Genomic DNA, 20,246 nt, shown 5'->3' with positions numbered 1-20,246 from the left:
AAATGTGGTTCTCCATTTCTTGCACTATATTAGCAATGCCCTTGTTTAGCACACATGTTCAAGACACACGGTTCCATTATTAAAAAAAAAAAAACACGCAGCAAACGTCCACCGAAATACAGTAGTTAAAAACAAACTAATCCAATTCGTTCACACAATCTAATAAAGCACATCTGTTTAGCACCCGAACCCATCATCACCAAGATGGACCATTGCGCAGGGGATCGGTGACAATTCGCACGATCGTTATCACCTTTGGCGGTCGTTATCGAAACAAACCAACAAAAAACACACTGTCTAAATTTGGAACTTCATCCCTACGAATGTCCAAGCCTAATCACGTGCCCGTGTGGGACACTGGTTACACACCATCTGGATACTCCGTCACTCGAGTGTGGGCGAGATTAGCTGCAGATAACAATATGGCGTACCGAGTACCGGTTACTTTCGATTGCCGGGTGGCTGTTTTTTTTTTGTAGTTGTTTTGCGTTTTTAATGACTCGTAGTAGAAGCAGCACTGTCGTGTCGTGACTGGACGGATCGGATGTGGAGATGGCGACTAACAGCAACAGCGGCAGTTGACTCCGCGGCAACGTGGTTTATTTGCGTTCGCAACCCGTCAATAACAAAAGTCCCGTCTGCGTGAGACGCGAGCGAGAGAGCTCGCGATGGTCGCGAGAAGTTTACACAAGCCGTGAATCTTCCAGAGGCAGTCCCTCTCGGTCGGTATGCTCTCTTGTTGCTTGTCAGGGGTTTACAATGTAATGTTGTGTTTAGAAGTAGATTATTAAATCATCATAAAGAAAGTGGCAAGAGGGAGGTTGATTAAGACATTTTTAAAAGCTTGAAATTTTGTGAGAAGCATTAGCGTTGGGAAATGTCGCTTAGAATTGATTTGAGTAACCCTGCCTCCCGAGGAGCACACAATCTGCTCTGCTAATCCATTTTTAGTGAACTGATAAGTTAAGAGAAGCATTGACACGGCTGTAGAATAAAAAGGGTAGGCCCTAACTAGAGCGTCTTGTTGAACTTTCAATTCTTGGAATACGTGTTTTAAACCGCATGTCACACACACAGGTGATTACTTAATCAAAGCCCCCTAGTATACTTCCCAAGTACTAGGAACGCGCTATCCTCAAGAAAAGTTTCATGACGCGCGCGCTCTGTACATCACGTATATAAATAGAAATGTTTAGTTTCCGATTTTGTAACAGGTCATGGCTGTCTAGATGCGTCAATGGTACAGTTGATCAGCGAACTTGATTGAAACATCGCTCTCCTGTACGTTGTAATCAACTTGTAACGCCTTGAGACACACGTTTTGTGGTGGCCAGTTTGAGTGTGTTTGTAAATAAGACATTAGTGTTTTTTTTTGCTGCTGCTGCTCCACATCAACGTAAAAAAGGTAGAAGTATGGATGACGAGCTTCAAACTTTCGAATTATCCTGCAAGTTCCCCATAGCCGAAAATAGAACGAAACACTGTAATGCATTGACCGATAAACGTCACTGGGGGAACGTCATCAGTAAGTAAACTTTTCTCGTTAAACCTTCCACTAATAGCTCTACAAGTGTATTGTATGTTTTGATACTAAACTGGGAAAAGTAGATGAAGTAAAAAAAGCTTTGAAAAACCCCCGAATGGTGAGGGCCATTAAAATGTCAGCTCTGGAGATGGATGAGGAAGCACTACCATTGGGGGAGGTTAGTTGAAAGAAGGGAAGGGTGTAAAAGCAGATAGTAGCCACCGATAGATACCGGCGCATCCCGTTGGGTGTATGTCCACTCTGTGCCACTGTCGTCAATAAATCCGATTGCGGGCAGCTGATTAGAGGGGTTGACGGGTTAGATTTTTGTGTCCTTCTCTCGCACTGTGTCCCATATATGTCTTTATCCACACCTGGCCATGTTCTATTTAGTCAAGGACATTACGAACCGCGTGTGTGTGTGTACATCCTTCCGAGTGTTTTGGTAGCAGTAGGAATTGGATCGATCCGCTTCGGGCAACACACCTTGGACAACAACCGATGCGGATCGATGTGTCCCGGTACATGAAAAGGGGCCCATTACCCAGGGAAAAGGATATGTTATCAGGTGTTGGTTGGCATGAGTTTTCCATAGAATTCCACCACCAGCCGGCCAGCAGCGGGTACTATCAACTGTCAATTGTTGGTGTGATGTGGAAATGGTCAGGGAAAGTAATTATTTTTATTCTTCTACAGCACAGGGTACACCTTAGGGCAGCACTTAAGGCTGATAAACTACGATGATAGAAGAAGGTATTGACAGTAATGGCATTAATGCTTTCAAATCAAAACGTTCGTACCGTTTAGACGATTTATATGCACTTTTTCGAGCACTCTTTTTACTCTAGTTTAAGGAAAAAAGTAATAATTCAGCACGATTAAAACAAAACACGCTCCTCATTTTCAGCTGATTTACAGGCTAACAAATGCGCAAGAGAAATAATTAATTGTTTCCATACTACGCTTTAAAAATAAACTCATGATTAAAAATTCCAACTGCTTTTTACTGCCCTCGGTGCCACCGTTCGTTTGGTGTTAAGCTCCATTTTTGAGCTGCAGATCAATAGATTAATAAATGGTACAAAAAAGAAGGGCACCAAAAAGAGGGAAAACACCCCATATGGGTGGTATTCATTTGAAGTGCATCGACTGTACACAACCAAGTCCGGATTGCACCCCTTTTTTTCATTTTGTTGTTGTTTTATTTTACTTCAAACGCGTACCGATGGTCTTCTATTTTCCATGCACTGCCATGCTTTGTGTGCTGTTTGTTCAAATATTTATAAATCCTATGTTTTTTTTCCATTTCCCGGCCCTTTTTTAACACACAAGCAGTAAACCAACAAAAAGCTATCTTTACCATCGTATGGAAGAATAATGGGAAAGGACATAAAAGAAAGAGAAGAAATAAAACACACATACACCAACACACAATCACCGGAACCGGGTTGGAAAAAAGGAACACGCTTCCCTGACGGGAAGTCCAAGAATTAATAGAGTAAAATGCAGTTTTCCGCCCGAATGACGATTATTATATTGACCCGGTGGTGTGTTTGTGGGTGTGTGCGTTTGTTTTGTGGCCAGTTGCATTTTGGAAAATGGACCACAGTAAAAAAAGGGAGGAACGGGGAAATGGAGAGGAGAGGCGCGACGTAGGACGCATTTCCTGTCCATTTGCTGTAGAAAGCTTACACTGAACACAGACACACACACATCCCAAGCTGTGCTGTAGCACGCAAATGGCATTTGCGTTTTCCATGGCTCCGAGCTTTTCGAGAGAGTGGAAAATGAAAAAAAGAAGGATGACCAACTGTATACTGACCCGCTACATACATCCTTTGCTACACACGCCTCGGAACTCGGAAACGGAAAGGCAAAATGTACCTTGCCAGCGTCCCATTTTCCACTGTTTATTATTCATAAGGGTGAGAATGGGTTCGAACGAACGGATTGATCGGAAAATCGGCGAGTGGTGAAAGGGGGCGAGTTGGGGACACAGCTAACGGCGAAAACAATCCACCCTTTGGGCTGGAGTGGAGTTCGGCTACTCGAAACATTACCAACCAAGCTGAGCTTACTTTTCCGGGTGGATTCGGGAGCTTAACATGAGGAAAAGAAGAAGCAAAAAAAAAACCGTAGGCTGCTACAGCCCCAAATGTCCGCAGGGTTAGGATAGGTTCGGTACGGCACACCTGCTGGTCCAGTCGATGTCGAACGCTTTTAATGGTACCAGCAGCTACCGGGCCAACAACACACAAAAAAGAAAGCCAAAAATCATACCCAACAAACTTCCATTGTTCAGTGGTTGCTTTCTGAAAAGCTTTTCCGGGTCAACCGTACTTACTTCTGACCTTTTCTTCTTGTATATGAACATTTTTTGTTTTGTTTTTGGTAAAGCAATAAAGCAAAAGCGATCATTTTTTGAGTTTGGGTTTTGCTTCGAGAATAGCAGGTGTTCCCTTTTAACGGGAACCGCCGTCAATGGTAAACTTTTGTACCGGAGAAGGATATTTGCAGTCAGTTTTCACATTATCCAGAAGCATTATTCGCTCATTGGCTATGCTTTTTGAGGGGATTTTTTGAGTTATTTAACACTTAATTTCTCCCTGATGCTAGAAGATTGGCTTGTGCCAGAAAGGGTTGTTCAATGTTGAGAAAATTGGACGTAGATACTTCTGTATCACAGCTTTCATAGCAGTAGCTTAATCATATTTTCATGAAAGCCTCATAACACAGCATATCCAGTTTTTTTGGAACATAGGCTTATTATTCTGTTACGGACCAGCATCCCTCGCCAGGTGAAGAAAAATGGAGAGTTCTCAGGACTTGCTACGGAAAGGAAGATGTAACCGCTTGTGTTCTGTTCAACCGCGCGCTAGAGAGAACCAGAGAGGCGTTCTATTCAACTCTTTGCTGATTGTGATGTACGATGATGACACATCATTGGTTTTAGACCTATCAAAATCCCGTGTGTAGTAAATAGATAGACAAAACATTAAATCTCAGGATTGCTGGAGTCTGAAGTTAAATTTTTGCTTCAGAACATGCTTTACCATTGAAAATGAGACTTGAAATCCATCCGAAACTGAAGAGATCTTCTTGGGAACGTTTCAGAATAACACATTCGGAAGATTTTTTGTAAAATAAGACAAATGAAACTTACAAGGAGGAAATGCCTTGAGAAATTTGTGCGAATGAACTCAAGAAAAGCTGATAATACGGAAACGAGCCGTAATACTAAACTGAAATTTAAAAACAGTAAAAAGAAACATACCGAATTTTTGTGCTTCTGTGAAGGAGACGCCCAGTACTTTATCCGATGGTCTGCCGACGTTTAGAGCTACAATGATTCTGGCTATTTTATTGTTTTTAAAAATTATAAAAAGGTCAAAAATTATTGTTTAAAAAAAGGTAAGCTAAATTTCTAGCAATATATTTCTAGCAATATATTCTAGCATATCGTTTGCACTTATACTGCAACAAATAGGACAAACATCCAGTCCCTTATGAATCAGATGAACCAATGCAAATAATCTTACCTTCACTGATGCAATTCTCATTACTTTTGCTTCACAATATCCAGTCGCTATTCACATTCTCCTCAAGCGGTATTAGTTTTATTAAATCTTTTCAAAATTCAATACATTTTGCTTCGAACGGCTCTCGTGCCCATTATACCGGAGCACCAACAATTACAACGACGGACGGGGATTACATTTTGATTATATCACTTTCCACTGTTTCACACTGGTCTGCTCCTTCGGTACAGCACGACTGCCCTAGCTCTTTGGTGTGCAGTGCTGCTGCACAAACGCTTCCAGATGGCGTGGTATTAGCTTCCGGTACGGGATTCTGTGCTGAGCGATCGCTCGTGCAGCAAGGCAGCGCAGATTGATGGCACGTGTTTCGTAGCTTTTGATAAACGCTGCTACACAACCTGATGCAATGGAGAAGAAACGAATGAAAATTATCATCCACTAGTACCAGCCCAACACACACGCAGATGGAAGAAGGAGCAGGACACTTACTTTGAACACACACTTGTGAAGCTTTCAACCCGTCTGCGTTTACCGCGTCCAAATGTATGCCAGCTTCGATGAAAATTTCCGTTATTTCTTTTACAACTGATTTAACGTTACTGTCCGCCATCCGTAGCACAGTTGTTTGTAGCTAAACAAAAAGAGGGGCGAAAATGCGTCATTAGTACATAATTTTGACTATATTTATACTACTAAGGATACTCACAGTGGAAGTTAGCGTGTGTAAAGGGGTGTTTCTATCGGCATCGACCACATCAACAGGAGCACCACATTTGAGGAGTAGTTTAACGGTTTCAACACAAGGAAATCTATTGGAAAAACAAGCATTAAATAGAGCATAACATGCATACGGTTCAAATAATGTACTCTTTTTTAATTTACCTGCAAACCTCTTCCGTAACAAATTCATCCACCGGTGTTACACCGTTCACAGCCAGATGTAGCAACGTTTGATCGTCCCGCAATCGTACCATCATCAAGTTAAGCTGATAAATCATCTGATACACCTGCAACAGCTGCTCGTCCGTCCGCTGGAACTGCTCCCGCTGCAGCAGCTTCGTTATAATCGTAATCAAATAAAGCACCGTCACGATATTCATTTCGTAATTATCAGCTACGGAGTCCATATCATCTTTCGCGCTAGGATTTGCCATCTTTTGCTGATTGTAACGCAGCTCGTCAATGCATGCCCCGAGCACGGCGATCACACTGTCGAACCGAACCGTTTCGTTGATTAGAAATTCTTGCGAGAAAAGCTTCATAAACCGTAACAGATCGCGCTGCACTTGAAGCCCATTACGCTGACGGAGCCGTAGTGCGTGCAACCAAAGGCTTTCACAACGATCAAAGCGTCCATTATCGGCACAGATTGCACCACGGTAGATGATAGCATGGGCGACCTCGGGACAATGGTTGCCGAGTATTCGTTCCCGTATGGTAAGCGATTCCATGTGCAGCGAGTTGTGATTGTAGCGGATCGCGAGCAGGTCCTGGAGCGTTTGACACTCGAGCCAATGTTCGTATGCCGGTATCGGTTCAAAGGCTGGCTTTCGAATAATGTTGTCTGGATCTTCGAATCTAGGAGAAAAAAAGAGAAAAGAACCGTTAATCTACGCCACCGTTTTCGCTCGCTGTGGACAAAATAACCAACCTAAGTTCCATTGCCGCAAGCAGATAGTGGAAAGCTTTACTCAAGCTGTAATTATCCTTATCATTCGCATACGACGCTCCCAGCAATTCCATCACCTCGATGCGTTCCTCTTTCGTAAGCAAACCGGGTCGTGCAAGGAACACCTGTACAACGGCCTCACGTGTTCGCTCGGCAGCCGCTAGCGCAGGCGTCAAACCGAACGTATTCTTCATCAACTGTGCACCATAATCGAGCAATATCTCACACACCTCCACATGGCCACATTCAGCTGCATAGTAAAGGGCCGACGCACCACACTGTGCCTGCTCGTTCACCTGTGCGCCCTTCTCGAGCAGATACAGTAACACATCGGTGTAGTTCTTGTAGGCGGCAATCATCACGCACGTATTGTTGTACATATTAACTGTACAAACGTTCGCACTATGCTCAACCAAATACTGCACCACATCTAGCCGGCCCTCGTAGCATGCGGCGCGCAACGGTGTCGAGCCTTTCTTCGTACAGTGATCCACCACAGCACCATGCTGAAGCAGCATCTTGACAATGTTCAGGCGACCTAGGGCAGCCGCCACCCAGAGGGCTGTTGCACCGTCCGTCAGCTCGCCGTGCACCTTCACACAGCCCTCCTTTACCATATCCGGTGCAGCCAGCTCCAGCAGAATGTGTACCACTTCCAGGTGACCGTTCAGCGTCGCCACGATCAAGGGTGTAAAGATTTGGTGCTCATCTTCGAAAAACTCCTAAAAAAGAACGAAAAAACATACAAAAGAAAGTAGCGAATCAGTATTGGGGAAGAGGAAAAAAAAAATTTGTAGATTACATTACGAAGCAACAAAACACCGACACGATCGTACACCTGAATCACGATAGCATCATGTCATCATGTCTATAAAAAGCGATGAACAGAACGACCGTTTTAGTGAGTCTATGCGATGAAGATGGAAAGTTGTTTTTTAAAGTACAAGAAATGCTTTTGATGCGTAGGAGAACCGATTTCGTTTCAAGTGGATTTCAGTGGATGAATCAGCTTAAGAAAGGATGATCATTTACGCAGCAATTAAAATATTTCCACAGCATTGCCGGTGTGTCAGCGCCGATGAGACTTTGCAACATCCGTTCAATACGCTTTAGTTTCTGCGAAAGAAATGCGATGATTCATTGGACACTTTCAAAGGCAATTTGCAACTGTGGAAATTGCAGAAACGTGGCAGGAAAACTGTTTTGACATTTTATTTCTCTTTTCTCTTTGTTTTTGTGTTCTCAATAAGTTTTAAAGAAGAACTTAAAACATTTCAAAGGAAAATTATAGTGTCAGTCAAGCAATAAAGCGTGATGCCATCCATATATAATCATGCTTAACAAGAACGTTTGGGATCAACAAAAATTATCTTCCGTATGATTTTTTCGCTGTGTGTTTGTTTCGCCTGTGAAGGTTGTCTTACTCTGTGTACGTATTTGTGAAACAACCATGCAATTAAATTAAAACCAACGCCATTTTCTGTGTTGTGGCTCTTCATAGTCTCTTCAAACGAATCATTATGCTCGTTAATGATCAACGCAAACGCTTCTTTCTTTCCTTTCCTGTCTTGTCTGCTAATTCAAAATCCCGGTGCGTGTACGGTTTCGCCATGGTAATGACATCCAATTTCTAACAAATTCCTACACGTCATTGACCTGAGCAGTCGTTTACGAGTTTATAGTGGATGGAAGGACGATTTCACGCCAGTCACGTCTCGCGTTCTGGCTTGTAATTCCGCACACTCTCTAGTCCGTTTTTGTTTGATGCCCCATGTCAAACACTAGATACGAATTTACACACGATCGTGTGTGTGTGTGGCTGGCTATTTATAGAATACGATCCGGAAAAATAAAGCCATCGGAATAGAGAGGAATGGTGAAGGTACACCGTTCGACACGTTCATGCATGGAGGAAGAATCCCGCAAGAAATATAACCCATTTCATACTGTCACGTTAAAAATTATTTAATTCCGAAAAATGGGTTCTTTATGGTGAAAAGTAGTACAATTTATTGTTATTCTTTTGTGTGTTTGTGTTCCATTTTCAAACATAGAGCGTAAATATGCACGCTGCATGACGGTACAATAAACCAGGCGTCTCCATCAATGGTTTTGCGTTGTCGTCGGTGCAAGCAGCTGTTTTACATTTTAATTTAATTCTACGCGAATTAGTTGAACTGGGAAAAATGGATTTCCAGCCGTATTAAACCGTAAAAGATCGTTAAACCCGGGACACACTTCGGAAACGCTTTGTTCTGGTATGGTGAAAGATTTTACTTTCTTTTCCTACTTTTCTTTCCTTCTGTCCCTCTCGCACTCGATCACTGAAGAAGCGGTTGAAAATAGCACACATTTTTACGAGTCTTTTCTGTATACGGAAGTCCAACGGTAGCGTGTGTGGCGTCGTCATGTCAGCAAGTAGGAAAGCAAACATTTTCCGATGTGATGTGCCGATTACTTGGTGTGTTTTGTTTTTACTCGCTTCTACGCTGCCTTACTGCAAAACTATGATGCAAAAATTCAAACAACACGCATTGAAATTTAATTCCAACAGCGCAATTTGTGTCTTTGTGTTGCTTGTTCGCGCTGCCATTCGCTTTGTGCTCTGTATATATACATTGGGAAATGATTTTAACAACGCATTTCTCCTGCTCGTGTCTTGAAATTAATAATTCGACAGTGAACATCGAATGATGCGTGTTCATACGCATTGAAATTTAGACACAGCCAGGTGACAATTGATATTATATCCACCATTGTTAAGGAGCATTGTGGATCGTAACCTATCCTTGACCGTGAAATAGAGTTTGCTGTAAAGAAACCAAACGCAACGAATCTCGTGTAAGAGATCAGTCGGAGATTTGTTTGGTATCATGGTTTGTGGCCTTTTTCGCTCGCCACTACCACCATATCATATGATGCTGATGCGAATTTGGGTTTTCCGATGCGTAGCTTTTCGTTTCGCTCGAAGCCACAGGAAAAAGGACGATAAGAGGGACGGAGTGGGACTGGACGAAGTTTGACGCACCTCGTGTTAGCGCGTGGTTTTCTGCGGCTGTCTGTGTGTTTTTCGGTTGTTTTTTTGCAAGTGACGAAATTAGAAACAGAAATTACGAGATGCTAGCGCATTGCAAAACCCCTCCATCGGAAGAGACACAACGCCATCTCGAAGCACACCCGACGAACGCGATGTGTGCGCAAGTGTGTGTTGGGGAAAAATTTTATAGTTCATTAACGGTACGCGATCACCACGCCGTTGAGTTTGGGGGTTGCGTTGCATGCACACGGGGCCAAAGGGAACACGGGGTTTACTCGTATGGTTGTTTGCCAAAATGTGGGAACGTAAAGTTTTTCCTAAAGTGGTGCTGTAGTCGCTTGTATGCTGCACTGGGTCAGAAGGATGACGGCTGTTTTCTTGCTTCGAATGTGGAAAACGCATCCTTTACGTAGTAAATTAGATTGAATGATCGTGCAAATCTTACCTGATTTACAACAGCTTGCCGTTCTTCATCATCCTTTATCTCGCTCAGCAATGCCAACAGTTGCGTGCAGAAACCCTCCTTCGCGGCATAGTAAACCCGGTGCATGGTGCGCTCGCGAAGGGTTTCCTTTTCCCGCTCTAAATCCTCCGATTCCTTGGTCATCTTGACCGTACCTTCCCGGTTTATGGAGCGCGTACGCCGCTTACGGCACGCGACACCTGCACCGCCTTGAGCCGACACTTTCGAAACTTTTATTCACCCGAAAGGAACGAATTATATTTCTTCTCCAATTTGCGGTCTAAAACTGAAAGCTATTGAACGATTTTGGAGTCACACTTCGCACCGAAAAATTCACTTTAACACAACACACTTCGGAAAGATCAATTTTCCACTGCGACTGGGAAAAGCACCCAAGCGTTCCGGTTGTTTTGCACCTGCGACACACGCAACGCGAACGGTTAGCGAAGAATGTTTGCCGTACGAGCAGTTCTGTTCCTGCTCGAACTTGGTCGGAAATAAGACTGTCATTTTTCTGCTCCCATTCTTGCGATCGAGTTTTTCCCCCACGTTTGGGTGGTGTGATTATTTATAAACTTTTGTTATTATTTTCCTTTCGGTGATCAGCTGTCACGGTACATCTGATGTCAAGATGTATAGAGTAGACTGTGGGATTGCGAATGAATTTTTCGGTCAAAAAAGGGTGATTATTATGACATTTGTCAAATGTTTGTGGGATCTTGCAAAAACGGAAAAAAGATAAAAAATCTTTTCCTTCCATTTAGATTGGCTTTCGTGTCGTCGGCTTTTAGCAGTGTATAATTGGAGAAATCGAAGCATAATTTGTACCGTTCGGCACATTGATAATGGGACTATCGCACAGTGTTGCTGTACCCGGGGGTGGGACCGAGGGATACCATGTTTTACGGGTGAGTTTTGGCGTGATGGTGATCCCCGCACGGCTAATAACAAGCCGATAGATGACGTGTTCACTTTCGATCCAGCTTTATTCACACCATGGGAAGAGACATTGAATTGTATATTAACTATTTGCACAGGTGCAAGACAACTCGCCAGGCAAGACGGCTGGACTGGAGGCATTTTTTGACTTTATTCTTGCCATCGGCAACACACGCCTGGACCAAGATAACGATACGCTGAAGGAGCTGCTGAAGGGAAACATCGACAAAGAGATCCAGATGACGGTGTACAGCAGTAAAACGCAAAACATTCGGCTGGTGGACATTACGCCGAGCAGTACCTGGGGTGGTCAGGGATTGCTTGGGGTGAGCATACGCTTTTGTTCGTTCGAGGGTGCCAATGAGAATGTATGGCACATTCTGGAGGTGCATCCATCGTCTCCGGCGGAAGAAGCTGGATTGATACCGTTTACGGATTACATTATCGGTGCCGATTCGATATTGCACGAAAGTGAAGATCTGTTCACGCTTATCGAATCGCACGAGGGCAGACCGCTGAAAATGTACGTGTACAATACGGATCTCGATCGGTGCCGGGAGGTAACGATAACACCCAACTCGAAATGGGGCGGTGAGGGAAGTCTAGGTTGTGGTATTGGGTACGGTTATCTGCACCGGATACCGATCCGGATGATGCCAAGCGATGGAAAGGTTCCACTCAATGGTGGAGCACAATCCGTTCCGGTTGTTCCGGTTGGCAGTGCGGCCATGTTCCCGACAGCAGCCTCGACGGCAAGTGCAATGACAGGATCGACGGTGGTAGACACGACGAATGCGAACCGCTCCGTGCCATTCATCCCGATGGTGCCTCCGTTGGCGAATACTTTCGCTCCGCAGGCTAATAATGCTGTCCACGATCTGCTTACCGTATCGCAGCCAATTAACACGATGACAGCGACTGCAACGACTACGCCGGCGATGGGAGACTTAACCAATCAGTTTGCTACTCTTTCTACGGCGACCGGTCCAACGGATCAGGTTAACAATAATGTGGAAACACAGACGACACCAACACAAGCGACGTATAATAATAATGTTGGCCAACTGGGAGAGGTAGCATCGCCACCGATTCACGTTGGTCCGGCCATTTATACACCACCAGCCGGATTAGTTGAACAAGGTATTGATTGACTGGAGTACATTTATAATGTCAAAAATATTCAACTCCTTTTTCCGTTTTAGCTCCAATTCCTTCAACGAATACCGCAAGCGATGCTGTGGCCGCTCAGTATAAGCCACCGCCATTGGCAAATCTTTCCTATCCGTCTTCTTCCGTTCCCACGTTACCGATGGGTGCCAACCCTTACTCGAAGGCTAGCAGCACTGTACCACCACCATCGACATTAGCCAGCGATTTCTATCAAGTGTACGGATCGTCCGCTGTACCGGTCAGCAACGTCAACAGCTATACCATGTCCACCACGGTTGACTTTCTGCAGAGTCAGCAGCAACCGATGCAACAGCAACCCTGGGGCTCCCAACCCCCCATCCAGATGTACTCCACGTACCCTCAGGTGCAGCCGATTTCGGAACCATCGCCCGCCCACCAACCGTCGGCTGCAGGTGGTGCGGTTCCGGCCGCATCTGCACTATTCCAAAGCAACGCCGTTACGACACCCATCTCCCTGCCCGGCATGCCGCCGATAACAGTGAGCGCAACGATTCAGCCGGAAGCGCTACGAAGCCTACAGTTTACCAATGCACCCATCGCGCCAACGGGCCAGCAACAACAACAGTCTCCCCTAATGACCATGCCGCCGGCGTTGCAATAAGCTCCGATAGTACTCGAGGGAGAGGAAAGGAGAGAACGATCGTTGAATGTGCGATTCGGTGGAGATTTGTATATAGGAGCAAATCCATTGTTTTGGACCCATGTTTCGTACCTTGTTAGAAGAAAAAGTTCGATCTAAGCAAGCCCGGCAAGGAACGGAATAGATGATTTGGTGCATTTGGTTGCCCTGGGTGACACGCAAGGTATAACGATGAGTATAATTTTTATCTTGTGCTTTACGTTACTATACTTAAGTTTAGTCAATCTATGAAAAAGGATAAAGTATCGTTATCAATATTAAACAAAAAACATTTTACATGTCTCTATGCAATTGTGTGCTGCGGGAGTTGCAAGGTGGAAATGTGTGGATTACATTGTAACCTACCAAGGTGTATCGAATGTTTTCTTTACGTGAAAAAATAAATTATCAACTATATTCTCCCACTTGTATATTAAGGGTTTTCGCTAACCGGCTCTATTTAGATCACATTCAGCCGACCCGTCAAAAGGAAACATAGGGGAAAAAAAACAAACGAAATCGTTCACTTCACAAGTTGTTTTTATTCGTTCGTGGAAGTTACGATCCGAACTTCCGGCCACAGTAAAATGTCCAGCCTAGTGCGAATGAGCAATGCACCGTTGGTGCGCAATCTAGTGAACCACTCGCTTCGCAGTGTGCGACTGATTTCTTCGTCGCAGAAAAACCGCGATGCTGCCACACTCGACATCTCGAAGAAGGCGGCAGCTCCAAGCAGCAGTGCGACCGCATCCTCCTCGGTCGGCGCCAGCCGCAACTGGGTGAGCTATGGGTTTGATCGGCATGATGAGGCGCACGACCGCAGCGTCACGAATGCATCGTTCTTCTTCACCGTCACACTGTGCCTTGTGCTTGGCACAGCCTACTGGGCGTACATACCGGATCCACAGCTGCAGGATTGGGCTCAACGTGAAGCGTACCTGGAGCTGCGTCGCCGGGAAGCTGCCGGTTTGGAACCGATCAGCAAGGACTTTATCGACCCTGCTCAAATTGTGCTCCCATCGGACGAGGAGCTGGGCAACACCGAAATCGTCATCTAAGGGAAATAGCATGTAACACCGTGGTACCGTGGTCGGAGATGAAACGCTGGATTATGTAATGGTTCGTCCGACCATAGTGGGAGCCGTAAATTCGATGAGGTTCTTGTCTCGTTTGTACATAACAGCGAAGAAAACGAGAGGTGGAAAGATTGTAGCAGTGTTTGGTGAAGATTGCGATGTAACAAAATAACAAATAAATAGGGAAAATCGTATAAAATGTGTGAGTGTCGTAAGGTTTCATTTGTTTTCATTTGAATTGAGCTGTCATGTGGCGAAAACGATCTAAAACAATCGATAGGAGTTTTGCCTATTTCTTCAGATCTAGAATCCAGCAGATCAGACAAATTAGTCATAAAATAATTAAAACAGACAAAAATTAGCAATAAATTCTTAATAAATATTCCTAACAATTAAAATATCAAATAAAATGGATCGCTAAGCGATTTTCCCGGGCCTATTACTTCAATACACGTCGTGCATCTAATGTCACCGTTTAAACTGTCAAACCATCGCAGAATGAATCAACCGTGCACGCACGCTCAACAGAAGTGCTTATTTTGCAGTAGAAAATGCGCGTAAATAATAAATCTCGCTCTATTTGTGCAATTATCCACGCAATCTAGCCACGCGAAAAGGTGAAATCGTTCGGCAATGTGCTTTTAGCAAACGCAAAACATTCGGGCGAGCAACAAAAGTTTACGAGGAAATGCTAAGAAAATGGTACCGCAGCACCATCGGTCGTGGTCGTCGCCCGTAAAGAATTTGTTATTGTGCACCTCACAACCAAACTCCCTCCACTGAGGAGAGATAGTGCGTCGTCGACGTTGGGGTCGTTTCGTAAATAAGTTGGAATTTCCAGGCCCCGCTACCGAAGGAAACGTGTAGGAAAAGGAAGAAATTGAAGCAATAAAACACGGGCTAATATTACAAATCTCGTGGAAGTGTTAAAAAAAGTCATTGTGGGTAGATTGTCGTCGTCGTCGTCGTAGTCGTAGTCGTCACCGTGGTTGCAGCAGCAAGTGCACGCGTAGTGTGTGTGGTGTGTGGTGGATGATTGTTTTTAATTTAGCAACCACGACACAACAACTCCTCGCAGCCGGGGCAACCAGCGCCAGCAGCAGCAGCAGCAACCAACATCGCCATCATCATCATCATCGTCAGTCATGGCTGACCAAAACGAGAAAATTCTTCAACGGCTGCTGCAACAGGACGGAAACAGCATTTGTGCAGATTGTGATTCGAAAAGTATGTAGTGGGCCGCTGATTTCCTGTAATCTGTGGGTGTATTGCCATCCTTTCATCACCCTGAGAACAGCGCAGCTCTTTATAATAGCAGGAAGTGTTCAGGGCGGGAATAGGCTAATAGGTTGTGTGGTTTAGCACGTTGCATAGTTTTCTCCTTTAGACCAAGGGGCGTGTGTGTATGCGCGCGGTGTTGGCAGTCGGTGTAGAAACGCAAATAGCAAAATAATGACTCATCCAATAATACATTCGTTTTTTTTTCATTCTCTTTCCCTGTCTGTTTTTCTTTCCTTCGTTACTGCTGCTCGCATCAAAGCACACCAATAGAAACGTCATAAACAACACAACCTCATCATCAATCTAGGCAGAGGCCGTGTTTTAAGATGCTTTTGCTCTCCCAGCGCGCCCTATGTTTTGCCAGGGCAACACGCGCTTGTGTGTGTCTGTCTGGCTCCCACCTTCCATCAGCCCCTTTGCCTAATCGCGGTCACCCCCAAAAGTGCATAGTAAAAGAGAACAGCGCTACATTGCGTATCACGATCACGGGTTTAGTTGTATCCCTCTCTGATTAGAGTGGCCAGAGCACAAGCAGTAGGTTTGTTTTGCTATCGCGTCGTCTGTCCCAGCAAGTACCTTTGATTCGTATCAACCCCTTCTCATTCATTCACCACCGTCAGCAGCGTAATCATCCTGTTTTGATGATGGCGCTTGCTCCCTCACGTTCTCTGCACGTGCACTTTGTGATAACTACGGTGCAATATTAATGCGTAGAATGCGATTAGAAGTGAAAGGAAGTGAGAAAACGCGCTTGTCGTTGAGATCAGAAGGTGAAGCGCACCTTCCTTCCCCCTGGTGGGCGTTATAAAATGTAGAATCATAGTAGCACATGAGAGGGGAAGAGGAAAAGGAGAAGAGGTGGGGGACTGGGAGATGGGGAGGGATAAAAAGTGCTCGTTATAGAAAAGGGCAATAAAAATCCCTCAATAATAAACGTCCATGTGGCTGGAAGTGGGAGACCCAGCGTAAACAATTCTCAGCACACTCTTGCTCACACATACAGACAAGTAGACGCACGCACTGCGGCTCTGTGTGTGGTATTTTTGTATTTTGTTAAGTAGACGACGAAGGAAGAAAACGGTATAGGAATGGTACAAGGTTAATGCACTCCAGGGGGAGAAAAACACACACATCGTAGAAGGCCGGGTGGGCTGTGCCCTGGGGTTGTTATTATTGTTACCCCGTGCGTTCTTTTATTAGCGCCCTGTATTTTTGAGGTTTTTGGTGGGCCCTTTTTGGTACGTTCTTTCGTTTATCTCTCTCTCCCTATCCACTCTCATTCAAATGCTCTCCTTTGGTAGATGCAGGGCTCTAAGGTTGTATGATTTGATCCCACGATTAAATAGTGGGAAAACAAGCGTGATCAAGTCCATAAAATTGACGCTTATGTTATGTTGTCTCGTAACAAGATTAAAAATACAACACCAAGTACGTTTAAACCCTTTAAATGAAATATACTCGACGAACCCTGCTTTCTCAACCAGGACAATATTGTACACAAGCTCGAAAGAGACAGACCGAGAGGGTGGACGAAAAGGGCTGTGCTGCACAGAAAGGGAGAATGAAATCGAAAACTGGATCTGGAAGGAGACGTAGAAGCAAGTGAAGCGGCAAAGGGCAGAGGGCACAGGTGTCGTCGTGTTGCGTCATGACGGGTTTGTTTTGATTTTTACCGATCGAGGCTTCTACCAATCTTTCTCCACCTCTTTTGGCCCAACCCCACCGAAAGGGGTTGAAGAAATAAATAGAAATAACCTTTTTCCACTGCCAACTATGATGCGTTCGCGATTGGTGAGTTGCGCAGTGGGTGTAGTCGTAGGGAGGAATATTTTTCGATAAACTAACATTACCGGGTCAGGACTGGTGGACCCATTAGCGACTAGATTATTGATGTACGTTAATTGTTGTAGTTAATCTATAATTCTGGACACGACTTTTCAGATCTCGAATGGGCTTCGTACAATATCGGAATCTTCCTGTGCACACGCTGCTGTGCAGTACACCGCAGCATGGGCGCACACATATCGAAAGTGAAGCATCTCAAGCTGGACAAGTGGGAGGACAGCCAGATTCAGCGCATGATTGAGGTCGGCAATAAGGCGGCCCGATTAAAGTACGAGAACCGTGTACCGGCATGCTACCGAAGACCAAAAGAAAACGATCCACAGTAAGTAGCGGTGGAACCTTAGGGGGGAGGGAGAGGCCCATTAATGCAGATGTTTGCTGAATGATTTGCTTTCCCCTTTTCCAGAGTGTTGATCGAGCAATGGATAAGGGCGAAGTATGAACGGTTGGAATTTTGTATGATTGAACGCCCCAGCTACACATCCGGCCGGATGGAAGGCTTCCTAATGAAGCGCGGCAAAGAGGACAGCCGGTACCAGCCGCGCAAATTCATCCTGTCCGGTCTGCACGACTCGTTACGCTACTTTGTAAAGGAAAAGCGTGAACCAAAGGCGAATCTGCGAATATCGGAGTTGAACGTTGTGTACGCACCGTCGAAAATTGGCAATCCAAACTCGCTCCAGCTAACGTTCATGAAGGACGGCACCACGCGCCACATTTACGTGTACCACGACGATCCAGAAGTCATCAACAATTGGTACATGGCGATACGCTGCGCCAAGCTGCACCGTCTCCAGATCGCATATCCGAGCGCATCCGAGAGCGATCTGGTCGACCTCCTAACGCACGATTTCACCCGGGAAGGATGGTTGCTAAAGACGGGCCCACGGGCAACGGACAGCTACAAACGGCGCTGGTTTACACTGGACGACCGTAAACTAATGTACCACGACGATCCGCTTGATGCGCACCCGAAGGGGGAAATCTTTCTCGGCAATCAGCTGAACGGTTACAGCGTCCGGATAGGGGCGCCACCCGGTGCCAAAGATCAAGGTTTCAGCTTTACGCTGTTTACACCGGAACGTGTGTATAACATGTCGTCACACAGTGAGCAAGACCGGGACGAGTGGATTGCCGCAATACAGACCGTACTGGAACGGCCACTCAGTCCGCAGGATAATTCGGGTAGGTAGTGGACAGAGAAATGGGTTAAAGCAAAGCAGCCGTATGATTGGATTTATTTTCCCCCGTTTTTAGTATGTGCTCGATTAATCCGGAAGCGTGGCGGAACCAACCCAAAGAGTATCTTTACGGGTAGGTAATATAGCGTACAAAACTCTTCACCCAATTTGACGCTATTATGAGAAGATGATGAGTGCTCGTGCTCTTGGGGATATCTGCGCTACCAGCATTATTTGGTACGGGAACATTATAACTCAACCTTAGTTGCAAGGCAAAACAGAAAAACCTTTTTCATACTGCTGTTTTAAGACACGTTTAGGAAATTAGGGGACACCTCACTCTACCACATATGCATAGATTATTGGAACACATCTTAGCAGTTGGAAAGGAATTTAGTATAATACGACGAGAAACAAGAAGCACCAATTCGGTTTTTGATCCGTTTTTAAGCACAATCCAATAATTTACTTCGCACCGCAGCCGCTACATACACTTCTGTCTGTCCAGAAAGCGGGGCATGCCGGTATTTATTTTTATAATGTTTATTTGCCTTACGTTTATGAAAGTTGGGTAGCTACTACGTATTGGATAGTGTAAGACATTTTATTAACAGAAAAAACTAACCCCCAAACAGCCCAACACAACACAAAAAATCAGTTAAGTGTACTTGGTTGGATGCGCCAAAAACCGATCTATTTATTCACCACAGACACACACACACACACACACACACAGACAGCGAGCAGGGGTGACTACCCCAAAGGGAATTTAAACATTTCGGAAAGCCTTGGGCAACATCCGCATTTTATGTTCGAGTCACTTAAGAAGTCCTTTTACACACACATCCTGATATTTATATCTCTCCTTCTGCTTCAAAGCGCACAGTTGCACAAACAAAAACGAGGGACATACATATATTAATTGAAAATACACACGTGCACGCATTTTATGCAAACAATTTATAATAGAGCAAGAACAAATAATATGGAAACGGTCAAGATAGAGCGTATGTTGTTGATAGCACAAGTCACAGGCACGCGATTCTGTTTCTGATTTGTAGAGTACGAAGAACAGATGAGAAAAATAACTATCCGATAAACTTAAAAAGATAATTTCTTCGTTCGTTTACCAAAATGGGTGAAGCGAAATAGTAAAAACAAATCAAATTCAGAAGTACGTTCTACTTACTCTGGCATTCGTAAGCGCATATTAGATAGGAATCTTTAAAATTTGAAGAGTTGAGAGTGGACACATAGCGCAAGATAACGTCAGCATACCCCACGAAACAATTAGCGTGTGCGTAGTTTTGTATTACGCAGGCTGCTGGCATGACAGTGGTTGTTCCTAGACCCAGATGTCAAGCGATAGCTCTCAGAAAAAGGGCCGGTTTTAATTCTGTGTGTGTGTATATTGTCTTTAAAATGCGATTTCTTATCACGCACACATACAGTGTCACAGACAAAAAACTACATAAAACAAAACTCTGCTCAAACTCGTTGTTTTTTTGACGAAGACGTGTAAAACCAAACTATAGTAAAACGGTGTATGTGTGTAGTGAAAAATTATGACACCGAAAATGAATCGAAATGCAACAATGAAATCAATACTGCCCCCCGGCTTTGTGACTGCAAAAAGTCACGAACCGAGAGCGAAGAACACGCCACTAAGTTATCGTACCGTCGGTTTGTTACGGGCTGCTAATTTGTACAATTTTACTGTGAAAAATTATTTAAAATGGTAGCCTAACTTAGTGGTCGCGCCTAACACATTGTGTTCGTGGCGTGTGGAACTAAAACATCGTAATAATATTAATCTACATAGATAAGCATGTAAGAAGAGATAGGCAAAACAAAGGTCACTCTCTCCGACAAGAATAAACC

General features: G+C 44.6%; 5 protein-coding genes across 6 annotated transcripts in view; 4 read left to right on the top strand and 1 right to left on the bottom strand.

The window, feature by feature from the left end:
• The window catches only part of LOC126561167 (UDP-glycosyltransferase UGT5-like), a gene marked incomplete at its 5' end in the record, with an annotated part of 199,997 nt that overhangs the window by 139,447 nt on the left and 40,304 nt on the right, over nt 1-20,246 (top strand). The gene's annotated exons all lie outside the window — the stretch shown is intronic.
• Nucleotides 5,301-10,484, bottom strand: LOC126561805 (protein fem-1 homolog B). 2 transcript variants are annotated; one of them, XM_050218132.1, is made up of 6 exons: nt 10,216-10,484; nt 6,716-7,455; nt 5,947-6,642; nt 5,771-5,873; nt 5,554-5,695; nt 5,301-5,462 (listed from the first exon to the last, which is right to left on the bottom strand). In XM_050218132.1, the coding sequence occupies exons 1-6, from the start codon at nt 10,375-10,377 to the stop codon at nt 5,305-5,307; spliced, it is 2,001 nt and encodes a 666-aa protein (XP_050074089.1). In that variant the 5' UTR covers nt 10,378-10,484; the 3' UTR covers nt 5,301-5,304. The 2 variants fall into 2 exon arrangements, 1 of the variants encoding a protein (XP_050074089.1); XR_007607065.1 differs by lacking the exon at nt 5,771-5,873 and having other exon boundaries at nt 5,321-5,462.
• Nucleotides 10,939-12,973, top strand: LOC126563607 (Golgi reassembly-stacking protein 2). Its single transcript, XM_050220252.1, has 3 exons — nt 10,939-11,141; nt 11,271-12,312; nt 12,375-12,973. Exons 1-3 carry the CDS (start codon nt 11,079-11,081, stop codon nt 12,962-12,964), a joined length of 1,695 nt encoding a protein of 564 aa, XP_050076209.1. The 5' UTR covers nt 10,939-11,078; the 3' UTR covers nt 12,965-12,973.
• LOC126563201 (NADH dehydrogenase [ubiquinone] 1 beta subcomplex subunit 11, mitochondrial) lies at nt 13,476-14,260 on the top strand. Its single transcript, XM_050219827.1, has one exon. The coding sequence runs from the start codon at nt 13,570-13,572 to the stop codon at nt 14,038-14,040; it is 471 nt and encodes a 156-aa protein (XP_050075784.1). The 5' UTR covers nt 13,476-13,569; the 3' UTR covers nt 14,041-14,260.
• LOC126562447 (arf-GAP with dual PH domain-containing protein 1-like) lies at nt 15,017-18,569 on the top strand. The gene is made up of 4 exons (XM_050218958.1): nt 15,017-15,285; nt 17,281-17,506; nt 17,591-18,369; nt 18,442-18,569. Exons 1-4 carry the CDS (start codon nt 15,204-15,206, stop codon nt 18,504-18,506), a joined length of 1,152 nt encoding a protein of 383 aa, XP_050074915.1. The 5' UTR covers nt 15,017-15,203; the 3' UTR covers nt 18,507-18,569.

Source organism: Anopheles maculipalpis, chromosome 3RL (assembly GCF_943734695.1).
Source record: "Anopheles maculipalpis chromosome 3RL, idAnoMacuDA_375_x, whole genome shotgun sequence".
NCBI classification, from domain to species: domain Eukaryota; kingdom Metazoa; phylum Arthropoda; class Insecta; order Diptera; family Culicidae; genus Anopheles; species Anopheles maculipalpis.
The sequence above is the reverse complement of the archived record's forward strand: the minus strand, read 5'-3'. Positions and strand labels throughout refer to the sequence as shown.

Excerpts from the sequence above, each read along its gene's own strand:
- LOC126563201 (XM_050219827.1), top strand. The coding sequence starts at position 13,570 with ATGTCCAGCCTAGTGCGAATGAGCAATGCACCGTTGGTGCGCAATCTA.
- LOC126561805 (XM_050218132.1), bottom strand. The coding sequence starts at position 10,377 with ATGACCAAGGAATCGGAGGATTTAGAGCGGGAAAAGGAAACCCTTCGC. Across the intron at positions 5,874-5,946 it reads GTTACGGAAGAGGTTTGCAG|ATTTCCTTGTGTTGAAACCG; the intron begins GTAAATTAAAAA and ends TTTTTCCAATAG. Across the intron at positions 5,696-5,770 it reads TACACACGCTAACTTCCACT|CTACAAACAACTGTGCTACG; the intron begins GTGAGTATCCTT and ends CTTTTTGTTTAG.
- LOC126562447 (XM_050218958.1), top strand. The coding sequence starts at position 15,204 with ATGGCTGACCAAAACGAGAAAATTCTTCAACGGCTGCTGCAACAGGAC. Across the intron at positions 15,286-17,280 it reads TGCAGATTGTGATTCGAAAA|ATCTCGAATGGGCTTCGTAC; the intron begins GTATGTAGTGGG and ends ACGACTTTTCAG. Across the intron at positions 18,370-18,441 it reads CAGTCCGCAGGATAATTCGG|TATGTGCTCGATTAATCCGG; the intron begins GTAGGTAGTGGA and ends CCCCGTTTTTAG.
- LOC126563607 (XM_050220252.1), top strand. The coding sequence starts at position 11,079 with ATGGGACTATCGCACAGTGTTGCTGTACCCGGGGGTGGGACCGAGGGA. Across the intron at positions 11,142-11,270 it reads AGGGATACCATGTTTTACGG|GTGCAAGACAACTCGCCAGG; the intron begins GTGAGTTTTGGC and ends CTATTTGCACAG. Across the intron at positions 12,313-12,374 it reads AGCCGGATTAGTTGAACAAG|CTCCAATTCCTTCAACGAAT; the intron begins GTATTGATTGAC and ends TTTCCGTTTTAG.